This window comes from Lepidochelys kempii, chromosome 1 (assembly GCF_965140265.1).
Source record: "Lepidochelys kempii isolate rLepKem1 chromosome 1, rLepKem1.hap2, whole genome shotgun sequence".
Taxonomy (NCBI): domain Eukaryota; kingdom Metazoa; phylum Chordata; order Testudines; family Cheloniidae; genus Lepidochelys; species Lepidochelys kempii.
The window spans coordinates 259,465,146-259,480,820 of record NC_133256.1 but is presented as its reverse complement, the minus strand read 5'-3'; the positions used below and the strand labels follow the sequence as shown (position 1 = coordinate 259,480,820).

The 15,675-nt window shown below is 42.0% G+C and overlaps 1 protein-coding gene across 6 annotated transcripts in view; it reads right to left on the bottom strand.

Annotated features, from left to right (window-relative positions):
• EP300 (E1A binding protein p300) overlaps positions 1-14,024 on the bottom strand; it is a 130,863-nt gene extending 116,839 nt beyond the window's left edge. For all 6 annotated transcript variants that reach the window (XM_073327139.1, XM_073327141.1, XM_073327148.1 and 3 more), the window contains exon 1: positions 12,374-14,024. In XM_073327139.1, coding sequence (XP_073183240.1) covers positions 12,374-12,467 — 94 coding nt within the window. In that variant the 5' untranslated portion in view covers positions 12,468-14,024. The remainder of the gene's footprint in view (positions 1-12,373) is intronic.
• Positions 14,025-15,675: the final 1,651 nt, after the last annotated feature.

Below are 15,675 nucleotides of genomic sequence, written 5' to 3'. Positions count from 1 at the left end.
GAGCAGTTTTCCTCCTACCAGTCACTTGGAGACCTGACACCTAGGTGGCCTTAAGTTATTCAAATTCATACATTACTGTCAGACATTACTGTAACACTATTGCAAAAAAAAGCTAACATCATTCTGGGATGTATTGGCAGGAGTATTGTAATTCTTCTGCTCTACTCTGCGCTGATTAGGCCTCAGCTGGAGTACTGTGTCCAGTTCTGGGCTCCACATTTCAGGAAAGATGTGGACAAATTGGAGGAAGTCCAGAGAAGAGCAAAAAAATGATTTAAGGTCTAGAAAACATAACCTATGAGGGAAGATTGAAAAAATTGAGTTTGTTTAGTCTGGAGAAGAGAATATTGAGAGGGGACATAATTTTCAAGTACATAAAAGGTTGTTACAAGGAGCAGGGAGAAAAATTGTTGTTCTTAACCTCTGAGGAGTGCAAGCAGCAATGGGCTTAAATCGCAGAAAGGGCGGTTTAGGTCGGACATTAGGAAAAACTTCCTGTCAGGGTGGTTAAGCACTGGAATAAATTGCCTAGGGAGGTTGTGGAATCTCCATCATTGGGGATTTTTAAGAGCAGGTTGGACAAACACCTGTCAGGGATGGTCTAGATAATACTTAGTCCTGCCTTGAGCGCAGGGGACTGGACTAGATGACCTCCTGAGGTCCCTTCCAGTTCTGTGATTACTAATCAAGATCCTGAAGGTGAATTTGACCTTTAATGTACTAGGAACTTAGTGCCCTAGCATCTCAAAATTGTCCTATTTAAGGTGGAGAACAGTATCGCTAACATTATTTATATTGCAGTAATGCCAGAGAGGGACCAGGACCACATTGAAAAAGGCACTGTACAAACAGAAAACAAAAATGGTCCCTATCACAAGGAGTTTATATTCTTACCAAAATATATCCTTACCAATTACATAGCAGAGAAGCAAAACTTCAAATGGGCTGAGGCACTCTATGCTAGTCCCTCTCTCATGTTTTCTGGCTCAGGTGAATCTCATTCAGATTAGAAAACTGGAGGAAGTTCTCCTCACTTCATCAAGATTAGTCTTACTTGTTTCTGAAAGACTATTAATAGGCCCTTCTACTAAGTTTCTGGGTGGTTAGCTTCTAACAGAGGATGGAATAAACCCAGTTTTTTGGGAACTTGCACCAGAGGCCTCCAGATACCTGAGAAGGTTTTTGACCTCATAGCCTAAATGTGTTCTGCAGATGGGAATCAATGGCCTCAAAGTAGTTGATCTTCAAAGAATAGGTGCTTTAATTGAAAGGACAGTGTTTTGTGTGCACAGAAATGCCTGAAGGATCTTGGCACAGAAGCTGTATAAGATGATAGAACATGCAAGGTAGGCAGATTCTTATAGCAGGTAAGACAGGGCCTTGAGGCTTCAGTCTAGATCCCCCTTTATATGCAATGGGAAGAGAGATGAATCAAAGTGGGACTTCAAAGAATGATCATCCTTCTGAACAACCCATCAGCAGTCCTGATATGCATCAGTAAATCGGACTATGGAATAGCTCTGTCTGAAGTATAAAATGAATTAACGAGTGGACAAGGCTTGATACCAGCGCTTCTCTCTGCTTTGTCCAATAGACACTTCAAGCAGCACTGTCTTGTACTTGGCACACTCAGTCTTCCACATCAGGCAAAACTATCAACAAGCGCTCAATATTCCATGCAGAATGCCCCATCAGGATACCAACTCTAGAGCCCTGCAAGCATTAACAGGTCCACCTCAAAGCTTTACCATCAACACTGACTGCTGGGTGCCACACAATGCAGGCTACTGCATATGAAACATATGGCATTTCTTTTGTGCTTTCAGGCAGAAGCAATGGCCATGAAATGCTGAGATCAAGATATTCTCTACAGAGAGACCTGAAAGCTATCCAGGAGAAGGCCTAGAAGCAAGAAAGAAAACACCAATCCAAGCACCAAAGTGTAACCAGCTATTTGGATTCACAGTGAAGCAACTAGACTGGGGATCCAAGAATGGAAGCTCATGACCTGAAGTACCCTCCAAAAAGATAAGCTAAGAAGACAGTGAGCCAAGGATCCTCACAAGGCAAAAAACACTTAGATGCCCTGAACAACTTAGTTCAATACCCTGAAACAAAGATAAAGATAAAATGTCAAATAAACCCAAGGAAGAGGTAAAACAAAGTGCTACCAACAAGCTCTGGAAGTTACAATGTCAGGGACTAAAGGTCTCCTTATGGGGAGACAAAATGACTCTTTCAAGGAGAGATGTGACACAAAAAGAACCTCAGCCAGGGAGGGACTGAAGAAAACCGAAGCAACAAGAAACTGGACTGCAGTGAAGAGTAACTACTTTGGTTGAAGGGGCAAAGCTTTTGTGGGAAGCTCCATCACTGACTGATCAAGTAAAGGACTGGAAATTTCAGGTGGCAGCCATTAGAAGTTCAGGTGGAATGTGACCGCCAGTAGATGCTCTGCTGTTCTTTGGGGACAAAATAAAACCTTTAACATTTGCAGAGTTCCACCCTGTTCTGTCTAGGAAACATTCAGGAGTGAGGATTCTACCAAATGATATTTAGAAATGGTCAGTGTTATAAACCCCATTAAGGGCAAATAAATGAGTCCAATAGCATTTTCATTGTAAACCCCTCTGAAGCAACAAGCTTCAAGCTGAAATTTAGTATACAAGGACTTTGTCTGATAGTTTTTTTCCTACTTTTTTTTAAAAAAATTGTGGAGCCATTTTTAATTAGAGGGCAACCAGAGATTAACTATACCACTGCTGTATTTAAACAGAATCCAATATCTGATTTAAGATCAAATACAGGCAGAAATTCAAACAAGACCTAAAAAAGTACAAGATTCAGATTCAGAGCCACAAAAGCTACGGAGTTCAGTTACACATCAAACCTCACAACATACTAGGATGCTAGTCCCTAAACAACCAGAAGTAACTTCACTTCTTTGTGCCTAGAATACGAAAATTTGATCCAAAGCTGCAATTTTTTTTCCTGCATCTGTTTCAGGAAGCTATAACCTTTTTGCTTTAATACACCATTTGTATTTCGGAAACTCCAAGAGCCTCTGGCATTAGGCTTTTAATTCTCCTCACTGTAAGAAATTGTGTTTTTTGCTTCCCCTTACCACCACATCACACCCCGAAAAGCCCACTTTAATGCAGTATTCATGTGCATTCTGCCTCAAGGAACTCAAAGGGAAAATAAGACGCCTGAATTCAAAGTTTGGGACTGCAAGCAAAACCCTACCCAACAGTTGTGCCTAACCAGAACAACTTTTTAATACCTCATGTCAGGGTGATCAGAATCATTGAAAGTCTACAAATGGAAGCGTGTAAGCCATTTTAGGAGAGTAAAGCAAGCGTTTCAGACAGGCTCGTAGCCGCAACCCAAAGTTTGTTGGTGAAAATGTCGAACTTAGTGGCAGATGTACATATCACCTCATCTACCAGGTTGGGGTTTTTTTTTGTTTTTGTGGGGGGTTTTTTTGGGGGAGCGGGGGATTGTCACACATTTGATATAACTAATTTGCAAGGGGCAAGATGTCAAGTAAATGTTATTAAAAAGACCATTTATTGCTATAGCCCCAATCTGAAAAGAATGCATCTTGGGGTGCTTATTCTTCACGCAAATTCTTACACTGTGTAATTTGGATATATCCCACATTCCCTGATCAGAGTGCAGATTCTATGCCAAGTACCACACAGCTCTTCCTCAAAAGAAAACCTTCCATTTTCCTCAGAACAGTGATCTGAAAGTTCACTGAGGGCCTGATCCAAAGCCCACTGAAGTCAATAGAAAGACTCTGACTTCAAAATGGGCTTTGGATCAGTGCCACAATCAAGAGCACTAAAACTACTGAGCCATCTGATTCAAAGAGGTGGTAACCCAGTTTCCATCCTGTTTTTATTCTGGATTTGACATCTGGAGAACTTTACTGCTTTTAAATTAAACTGATTGATATATCAAAGTTTTGTTACTAATTGGTCACTAAAATATTTTGAAATAAAATGTTGAAGGTTTACAAATGATTGAGAGTGCTTTTCACCAACATGAGCTAGGGAGACGTTTCAGCTCATTCACCATTCTGAAAGCGATTAGCAATAACTTTTTAAACTTCCCCCTTTAGTTACCTGAGTAAATCTAGCAGATTTTAAAATACACAATGCAAATCCTCTACATTAGTTTTACTTAGTGACTACTGGGCCAAGTTATAAACAACATGAGGGGCCTTGGACATTAATAGTTAATAATGGCCCCAATATACCACGGTAAATGCCTAGCTTAACAACAACTCAATCATTTTGTTAATCAATTTATTGCCTACTACATTCCCCAGTCAAGGATGTGCCACCAATATATAGCAAAAAGAAAAGGAGTACTTGTGGCACCATAGAGACTAACCACTTTATTTGAGCATAAGCTTTCGTGAGCTACAGCTCACTTCATCGGAAAGCTTATGCTCAAATAAAGTGGTTAGTCTCTGTGGTGCCACAAGTACTCCTTTTCTTTTTGCGAATACAGACTAACACGGCTGCTACTCTGAAACCTGTCAATATATAGCATAAGCTTTGAAAAACTAGACTGATTCAAAATAACACTCAGCCTAAGAATATATAAGCTTCAGACAGGAATTTCATTTGTACAGTTTTAACAAGTTTTGAAATACTTACATATTTGAAAACTGCTGTATTACTGAAGAGTCAATTTTCTGAGCACTATGGGCCCTAGTACGAGTTGAAATTAGAGGTGAATGAGCCTATTTTATCATACTAACATTGTGGACCACCAGAAGAAAGCACAATGAAGCAACCATTCACTATTATGCTAGAAAGGATGCGTTTTCTACCTAGAATACCAAAAAAAAAAAAAAAAGCAGGCCGCAGGGATATGCTGGCCGCCGCTTCCCGCAGCTCCCATTGGCCGGAAACGGCGAACCGCAGGCACAGGGAGCTGTGCCTCCAGATGGTCAACACAAACATGTCTCGCGGCCTGTCAGCAGATTACCCTCATGGGCTGCGTGCTGAAGGTTTCCGACCCCCATCTACAGTCACTATACATTTTAGAAATTCGTCTGTAGGAGAATCACCATGGCTCACTCTCACTCATGCTTCCCAGCATCACCCACAGAGACTTGTAATTAATCTGGTCCTGAAGTCCAGCATCCTGTTGGAAAAATCCTAAATGCAGGAAGAGAGCTAATATAGGCATAGTTTTGCACTGGTCCTGTGGAAAAGGACAGGAGGACAAAAGAGAAAAACTTCTCTTGCCATTGTACCTCACACAAGCAGTGGTGAATCCCCTGTGCTACTGCTGCTCCTGCACATACCATTTTACAACAGGAGAAGTAGAGAGAATCTAACTAGTGCCACATCAATTCCACATCTCTCCTGATGCAAATGTAACTGAGATAACTCCACAACTGGCTGAGTTACCCACTACAATTCCTCCATCTAAAAATGGTAGCTGTTCAGAATTCTTGGAAAAATGAAAAAGTGCCAACATTTTCTTTAAAAAAAAAATCATACAACAAAAGCATAGCTGAAGACAGTTATTTGTATATGACAAAGTAAAGCCTTCAAAATACACAAAGATTCAGAGACATTTGTAATTTTGTGCTGTGATTCATATAACAACCTAACATCAGGAAACATGCTTTAAGGAAGAAATATCGGATCATGCCCATGGACATGTTATTTACCACTTAGCAAATAAGAAGGTTCCTGTGTATAAAATAATGATTTACGTCTTGCTTGTCGCATTCATGTATCCAAATTCAGTGGGATCACGATGTTTTGCATGTCACTGACTACAACCATATGCAGAGACAGATGTATTTTACTTCAACCTGCTGCTACAGTTTTGGTAAAGCCTGAGAAGCCAAATCCTTGGAGACCCATATAAGTATTTTAAGCTGACAGGTAAATAAATCAGCAAAATTACTTAGTTTGTCAGATAAAAAATCTAAGTGACTTTGGGCTCAATCTCCACAGAGGGGCACTGGTTAATGTGCAGAGAAAGATTAAAGTAAGATCATTACATCAATAGAGCATGCACTGGAAGACCATCCCACTGGAGCATGAAAGCAAGTCATGGAGGAGAGACTAGAGACAACCAACCAGAAGCGCGCCGGGGGGGACGACTTGCAACAGATATACTTTTAAGTCCCATTAAATCCACTGGCAGAGAAAGACTGCTGTACACTTTGGACATAGCAATCCATAGCAAAGAGCCAGAATTCTTCCAATAGTATACTTAATCTTTCCCCCCAGCACCCAACCCACACACATTAGTAGGAAAAAAAAAAATTTCTACACAAGAGTAACGACGAATTGATTACGGATCTGAACTGATAGCTCCTTTTAGGCAGAGTTAAGGATTCAGCCTGAAAGAGATCATTTAACAAGAGACCATCTCAACCACATCTACTTAAAATTAACTAGGTTTTGTTGGAATCTAGCATCTAAAATTCCTGAATGCCTAGGGACCTCTTGAGTTTATATATTACACACACACAATTTCCACAGACCTTTAACTTATGGTGTATATAGTTTTTATTTAAAAAATTTGTAGAACATTTCAAGTTTACATACGCAATTCAGTGTGTAGGAAAAAAAGATAAATAGTTGTAGGTATCATAAGATTAGGAATGGAATGCAAGGTTGTGAAGTCTGCAGGATCATTGATTTTTGAATCAACCATCATAGAAATATCAAGTTACTGTTCTTCTCAAAAATCTTATTCTAACCTTGACAGTCCACTTGACTACAAACTAGAAATTATTTCAGTTCCCTCAATTATTTACTGTTGATTAAAATAATTGCCAACTGTAATACAATATGTATTACATTATTTTCTACCTGTCCAACCCCCAAATTAAGGGTTCTTTTTAACAACTGACACCATTAACACTTCAAAAAACAAAAACAGGAAAGAGAAAAACTAGAACTGGATCTCACCAGAAAAGGTAATAAATCTAGTTTTTAAATAATTTCTACAATTTAAATATACGAAATGATTTCAGGTCTTAGTTTTGGGGTTTTTTTAAAATGAGTTCTCTAATTTTTCAGGTACCAGAACAAGCAGTTTTAGTGAAAAATACATTTAAGTTATAAAAATAAAGATTTCCAAGTGAATTCTTGACAATTGCCTACAGCTTCATTGCTGATGGACAGTATTTTATAGTAAAGGGTGTGGAAGATGTGTGACTTTGTGATAGGGCACAGGAACATGAGTCAAGAGACCCAGGTTCTATTCCTGGCTCTGTCGCTTACCTGTTACATGGTCATGAACAAGTCACTTCACCTCACCTTCCTCTGCTCCCTCTCCCTACCCTTTGCATATCTTGTCTACTGAGACTGTAAGCTCTTTGAAGGAGGACTGTAACTTTAGAGTCTGTACAATGTCTAGCACAGTCTCAGTTGCACAATTGTAATACAAGTAAAAATAGTTTTATTTGCTATAATACAAAAACTTTGTAAGTTATCTGATTATACAATCTATTAAAGAGGCAGCAAATGAAAATAAGGTGAACTGCGACAGACAGACTCACCCAAGTTTCAGAGAGAAAGAGCACATGTAAAATTGAAAGGAGGGAACTCAGGATTAAGATCTGATTGCTGTGCAAGAAAGGGGGCAGGAGTTAGACGTGAAAGGAGACATGGCTAGAAAGAAAAAAGTGAGGTCAAACAAATGGAGAGAAACTCCAAGAAGGAGCCTGAAAACTGGGTAGAGACTTTGTATCAATTTCTGAAATAGACAGGGAGCCAGGTTAAAATTTGAGGTGATGTGTTTCTAATGAAGAAACAACCTTCCACATTTTAAAGTCAATGAAAATTAAATTTTCTATTACAGTAATCTAGATGACAGAAGATGAGAATATGAATCATTTTTATAAGAGGAGCAAGTCCTGAAGATTTTCAATATGAGAAATGTATACACCTTGGATACGAGGGTTGCAGAAGAATTAAGGGTCAAGATGAGAACAAATCAAGATTTATAAAAAATGGATACCAAGTGGAAGGGAGATCAAGGGAGTGTACATTTGGCTCTAAGGGCTGCTGTTAATCAACAGAATCTGATTTTTGGATATGCCTAGCCGAAGGACACTAAATTCCATACAGATCTCTGCTACCACAAATCTGTATATTAACAGTTCTCAAGAAATGAGAGAGTTGTTTAGTATTTTACAACTAACTTACATTTCAAATAATATTTTTTTTATCCAACAACCAAAAGATATGTACAGTATTACAATGTTATAACATTTATCAAGGAATACAAAGTTCAAGATATCCTCTCCAATATATAACACCATTTAACACCCCTGATTAATGGAAGGAAATCTTGCCCAAAATGAACTTAAAAAAATATTTGGTATTTCTGAAGACTATTTGGGATGCTAAATTTACATAAAGCACTTGTCAAGCATTTCATTACAGTATTAATGAAAATGGAAGACTTTTACTCCAAAGCCTAGACTACACAGAGAAAGGTTTGCTGGGTATACATATACCAGCAGAATCTGAGTGAAAGCTGCATCTACGCTTTTTTAGCAGTGTTTCTGCTAATACAGCTTATACCAGGTCCCCAAACGAAATACACTATATCAGCAAAAGCACTTTTATGAAGGAATGTCCATGTCTACACGAAGGCTTTCGCCAGGACATAAATGTCATCAAAAAAATCTTACCTGATATTGCTTATAATAGCAGAAGTTTCTAGCATAGACCTGGCCCAAGTGTTCAGATTTAGCATTCTTTGCAGAACTCAACTTACGGCTTCACATGTACAGACAGGTATCAGTCCTCCTTCCCACCAATTTTTGTCAACTGTTCACAATGAAGCGGTACCAGTACTTTTGTAACTACTGAGAAAATCTAAGATGTTCAGCTCCTAAAGTCAAGAGTTTAAGGGATGCATTAAGAATTACAAGGGATGACAAAACAAGATGTAAAGTTTAACCATTAATTTACTAGAAGAAAAACCATTCACAATATCAAGATTTTTTTTATACTCCTCAGTATCCAGGAGAAACAGTATTTTAGTGTTGGCAAATGATATGAACCTGTAGTTAAACACTTGAGCTGGCTTGTAATACAGTATTCCCTTCCTGCTTCTTCTTCCCCCGGACAAGGAATTTAGCCTTTATTAGAATTTATTTTTATAAATATTATTTATTATTATGTTTTATATAAAACATTTTTAAACTGTAAAAGCTCTGAAGTTATACCACATTCTGTGGCTTCAGAGTAAATATTGCTTTCAAAACAGGAGAGAAATAACAGCCAAGACTTCTTAGAAAGAGATCCAGCACTGCGACACAGTGGGGAAGAAGCGACTGGATGAGCAGAGAAGTGAGGTTTACTAGTGCAACCCCATGTGAACACCTTTTGAATTCTCCCAATGCATTTTGTGTTCTGAAACAGAATCCCAATACCTTCCTTTTTTGTGTGCATTCTGAAAATGAACTAAATACTCTTGGTACGTAACAAAAACACAACTGGGGATGAATTATAGACCAAGTCTTGGCTTCTGTATGATGAAAATATTTGACATCTGCTAGTTTCAGCTCTAGCAACTCAACTAGACTCACCACTGCTCTTAGGTCTCCAATCTGCCAAATCCATATTTTAAATTAACACTGAACCAAATAAGCCAACAGTGAGAAATATACAAAAAGAATCCCCTTCACGCTTGCAAGCAAAGCGAAATGGCCACAACAATTTAGAAATTTCTGACACCTCACTTTATGAGCACAATCAAGTTCACAAGCTAATATTTAGATTACTGCAAAAAACAAAAACAAAAAAAATGTAATGTTTCTAGTAAATAATTAAGGTAAGTTCAAAAGCATGATGCAACAATTATCCTAGGAGTGGGGCAACACAACTCATTCTATAGCTGGGACCTACCACACCACACTACACAACACATCACTAATTTAAAGTTACTTCGGAAAAAGAAAGGGAAAAAGCCTTAAGATATAGTAAAAACTGGAGTTGTGGTGTTTATGGAAACAGGTTATTGACATGAGACAAAAAACAGTCAAGCAATGGAAGTGAAGGAATATAACCCGCAAATGATGGGTTTTGACTTAAAGAAACACTGTAATACAAGATACATGTGCTTCTGAGATGAAGGCATAATTATGTCCAGGTAACAAACATAGTACTGTGCCTCAAAGCCCACAATGTTAATATGTTACTTAACATGAGAACCCAGGGTAAAGAAGTCTTCATCAATAACTATTGAGTGTAATTTCATATGAAAAAATTGACACTATCCAAAGCCTTTGCATTATCTGTTGAATTAAGTAAAGTTTGAGTTTATACAAGTCTTATGAAGAAAGTACATTCTGTTTTGTCCACTATTATGTCACATCTGACTTCCTAAGAAATAGTTAAATATCCATAGTGTTTGACTATACCTATACAATGATTCCTCAACTATTAAGTCACTCAATACTCCTGATTAAAATGCTTACATTTTATTAAATATATTGAATACCTGCACTTGTTAAATAGAAATAAGCTCCTTGTAGCCTGGCACAACTAAAGTTTTTATACTTTCAATCAGATGCATAAAAAGTTTCCACCTGTCCAGCTATTCTAAACAGCATCCTGACCCACACATAAAAAGCCTGAAGTCAAACTTGGACCTTTCAACACAATTGAAGGGGGGAAAATTATATGATTTTGAACTAAAACAATTCCCTGTTGAATGATCAACTTGACAGGGAAAGGAAATATATGAAGGCTACTGAATTCAAAGTACTTGCTTTCTAAGTAATGCTAAAAATCAACCACTGGGTCTGACAGGAGAGAAGTTCCTCTTCCTCCACCCCATCTCCCTCTTCTATTAGAGACTAGACCTGTTGATTTTGGGACAGAAATGTATCACCCCCCTTTCACAGTCTCTGTAACTCTGCCTATGCCTTAATGTGCTCTAAAAGTTCTCAGCAAACTTCTTTTTTAAATTACACACCAATTAAAACTTCATTATTCCAGAAGAAAAAATCAGCAAAAAAACTTTTTAATTAAGGTGATTCCAGTTAAACCAGTGCACAACTGAAAGCTAGACATTTAAACATCTTGTTTACTGTCTGATGGCCACCCATTTTTTTACTTATTTTCCTGGTAGCTCAAACAATTACAATGAACAAGAAAACTGGTGCGGACAAGGAACAACCTTAACTAGCCAATGTATAGCAGGAGGAGACGGACAGAGTTGGGGAGTCCCCAAAGTTTTCCTTTGGCTAAGATCTAAAAGCAAGTTTTGAGAAACAACTAGGGGCAGGCTGCTCAGTACTCTCAAAGCAAAATGATACCAAATACTTACCTGCTTCTTAATAAGAGGCAGTGAAAAGAAGAACAGCTTATTATTGTTAATTTCCAGTACAACCAGTTTACATTTGCTGGAGATTGGAACACCTAAAATTTACACCCTCTAGCTTGATTTCAGAGCAACTATGGATTGTTCCTCCCTACAAAACCACTGTTAAAAATCTTTGCAAGATTACAAAGAACAAGCCCCGTTCATCTTCACAACCCAATAAACATACATGGGAATTTCAGACATTTTGGCCTCACAGCAAAGAAATGGGAGATGCAAAATGAACTGCGCTCCATATTGATTCTTAATGCAAATAAGATGAAACGCTATGTGTTTGCATGAAGATAAAAAAGATCTTAAAAAGCCTTACAAATCACTAAAATCTGCAATCTAGGTCTTTAAAAACTAAGACTAAGCTAAATTTCTAACAAAAAACAGAACCATTCTTCCTCAGAGAAAGACCAGGTGAGAAAGGGTGAAGGGAAAAGGTAAAAAAAATAAATAGAATAACCAGAATGCAAACAAGGGATAAAATGAGGAATGGAAGAGAATTCATTTCCTTATTCAGAAAAAAATGTGATGTAAAGTCCTTACATATAAGCCAACAAACATTAAGAGACAGATGTGCGTGTATACACATGCACACAGTTAAGACTGATGAAGAGAATGCTTGTGTACACTATTTTATGCCTATCTCTATATATATATTTCTCTTAATCTGACTAAAGAACTTGATATAATTATTACAACGAAAAGGATAAAAATGGTAGAATTGTTAGTCTCTCTGCAAATGGTCATATGCATAATAAACCAAACAGCTTTCCTCTCAATCACGTCCAACAAATAAAGGGCAAGAGCAATTAAATACCCGCCGAGGAGATTAATACACATAGGTGCAGAGGAAAAAGGGGTGCAAATGGGAAGACAGGAAGGGGAAGGAAAGTAGTAGAGCTGGAGAAAAAAAGAGGGGGAAAAGAAGGGGAGAGAAAGGGTTCTAGGTGTACAGCTGGGATATGCGGGGGTCTGGGCCCCTGATACTGACCTGTGCCGTCGCTTGCGGACACGGAGAGCGCCGGTGAGGAGAGTTTAGGCCGCTTGGCTGAAGGCGGGCCCGGCTCCACCACATTCTCGGCCATTTTTAATTCTTTTTAGACAAACACAACGAGGAGAGAGACGGGGGATCCCCAAAATCTTCGCCTTCCTCTCGGGCCCCCGACTCAGCTGAAGACTAAGGAGAGCGAGCGACGGATCTGGAGGACGCGGGGGTCCAAGTTCCCCTTTTTCTGCCCCTCGGATTCGGTCTCTGGTAGGGTGGCACCGGCTCAGCGGGGGGGAAGGTGGGGGGTAGGGTGGGGAAGAGGCCTTTTCCCCCGGGCCACGGGCAGAGGGGACGGGAAGAACACGGAAAGCGCCCCCGCCAGAAAATAAAAAGGAGAGAAGAAGCTGGTGGGCTTTTAGTCAAATTAATCCCGGCTGTTGTGCTGCTGGTGCTTCCTCATCTCTGCCACCATCATCTTCATCCTCCGGGGGGTCTCCTCCTCCTGCTGCCGCCTCACCGCCGCCATCAGCCTCTTCCTCCTCGGCGTCGTTCTCCTCCTCCTCATCGCCACAAGGAGGCGGGCGAAGGAGGGGAGAGGAGGAGGAAAAAGGAGAGAGAGAAAAAAATCACCCTCCTCTAGCAGCTCCTTCCCTGTCCAACACCACCCTGCAAATAAAAAAAAAACACCCACCGCCCGCGAAGGGGCTGGAGGGGAGGAAGACAGCGCGTGTGCGGGGTCCCCAGCTCCCCCTGCTTCTTCCTCGCCAGGCACTAATGGCTGCAGAGAGGGGAGCTGGAAGGATGAGGAGGGTGAGGATAAGTCCCAGGAGTCTCCGCTTCACATCTTGTTGTGCGGGGAAGGAGGAGGGATTGTTGTCCTGATGGAGGCAACGCCGATCCCGAGATGGGGGTGCAGGGGCGGGTTTCAGCGCCCCCTCCGCTCTCTCGCTCAGCCCGAGGAGCCGGGTGCCCCCCAGAGCAAGCGGAGGGACCGATCCCAAAGCAGGAGGAGGAGGAGGAAGAAGCAGCCGGCCCCTCCCCCCTTCTCTCGCGCTACCTTCCCCCTCCCGAGTGGCTGAGGATGGTTATTAGCGCTGGGTTTGGGCAGGGCAAGGCAGGGGGTGCTGGGCTCCTCTCTTCCCCCCACTCCCTGCGCTCGGCGATGGTCACTCTCCGTCTCTCCCACCGCCGCTCAGGCGCTGCTAGGACGCCCTCTCGCCTCCGCCATAGGGGGCGGGGGCCCCAACGGGGGTCCAGACGCCTCCCAAAATACCGGCCCAAGAGGGGGAAATCTCCCCCTTATGGATAAAACAGACCGCGGGGGGGGGTCTCCTCTGCTCCGGGGCGGGGTGGGACGGGGCTTGGAGCGAGGAGGCCGAGCGCGCAGGCTCCCTACTGCCCCTGCCTGGCTCTCGGCAGCTGGCTGCGGGGCTGGTGTGATGTATGTGGGGGATGCGTCTCGGACTCTCTCTTCTCTCCCCGTTCCCCGCCCAGGCCCCTGGGTCTCTCTGCGCTGCCCGCCCCCTGGCTCGCCCCGTCCGGCTCGGTCTCTCTCGCCCTCCCTCAGTCGCTCACACACAAACAAAATGGCGGCTGTTGTTTCTTCACTCTCCCGAGTCCTCACAGGGAAGCGAGCGGCGGCGGCGGCCGGAAATGAGCCAAGAGAAAAAAGGAGGCGGGGCTAGGGGCGGGGGCGGAGCCATGCGGAGCTCGCACTCACAATGGAACGCGGGGGTTGGGGGCTAGAATGGGGGGGGGGAGAATCGGGGGCGGGGCCAGCTGAAGTCACGAGACCAGGCCGACCACTCAGCGTGCGTTGCTCATCGGTCCCTTCCGCAAACTCCCTCACCTCCGCCCCTTAAAGGGGAAGGAGGACGAGGGGGGAAAACCATTTCTCTTCCCCCCACCCACACGGTGTATTATTAGTCGGCCGAAAAGTGCAGCGCGGTGGTTGCTTGGGACAGGCCTGTTGCAATCCTACAGCTGAGGGGGGGGGGGGGAGAGGACGCAACCTGAAGCAGGCAGCTCCTCTGCTGCACAGCGGGGCGGGGGCACGACAGCCCGCGGTGCGGCTCTCCCTGCACGGCATACGCTGCATAGACAAAGGCCCCACAGCTAAGCCCCTGGATTTGGGAGGGGAAGGTTTCTCAGGTGGAAGCAGAGCAGTACTTGGCCCATTTTCTACGTAGGTTCCTACACAGACAGCTGGGTATAGATATGATGAGCTGTCTGCACCTATATGTATATTACATCATTGTGCTACCTATGGTTGATAAATCATGGTGCAGGCGTGTGATGCAAAGCTGTGTCTAACCAGCCTGGCAAAATTCCACCTTCCTGCTTGCCTGGGAGAAGCAATTTTATTTATTTAAAATACAGGCATGGACACTATTTTTTCTTCCCCATTATCATCAATCATCATCGGCAAGCACAGCTGCATAGATTTTGTACTGGGACTGATATGCTTTTATGACAATTTTGCGAGGTTGGTTTCTCACAAACACACAAATTCTGATCTCACCTACGCTACTGTACAATGTTATTTACTATGTATCAACATTGGGCTTTGCTCTGCCCCAGGTATAAAGACACTGCCCCATCCAGCAGTTTAAATATATGGCTACTATCCTGCATCTTTTTCCATGTGGGCAGACCCCTACATCTGTGAACAGACCTAGTGACTTAAACAGGCTCTGCGCACACCCAGAGGGCTCCATGCATGCAGAACAAGTTGTAGCAGCTAGGCCTAAAAGACAGGCAAGAATGTATGCAGGGATACAAAATCTGGTGATAACTCAGAAAGGGGAGTTGTTTGGTTAAATTAAAAACAAGAGTGTCTTTAGGGTGACCAGCAAGTGTGAAAAATCAGGACGGGGGTGGGGGGGTAATAGGAGCCTATATAAGAAAAAAGACCCAAAAATCAGGACTGTCCCTATAAAATCAGGACATCTGGTCACCCTAAGTGTTTCTTTCTTGCCACTTCCCTGTTCAGGGTCAGCAAGTTTTATTGCCTTCTTTCAAAACTCATGACCTGGCGGTCACACAAATTAGTATTTTGATGGTTTGCTAATATCTGGTTCATGTACCATATCTTTGTCCTCTCCCTTGGTCATCTTCCATCCAAGATCAGCTCAAGGGCCATTCTACCAATATAACTCTCAGGTCTTTGCTGGACATGTCCATAACAATGTAGTATAGCCTCCTTCAACTTGTCTTTAGTTGGGACAACTCTCAGTAGGCCCTTTACAGCCTCAGTTCATTTCCTCTCAAGGAATGTCCAGTAATCTCACCATCTCAACATCTTC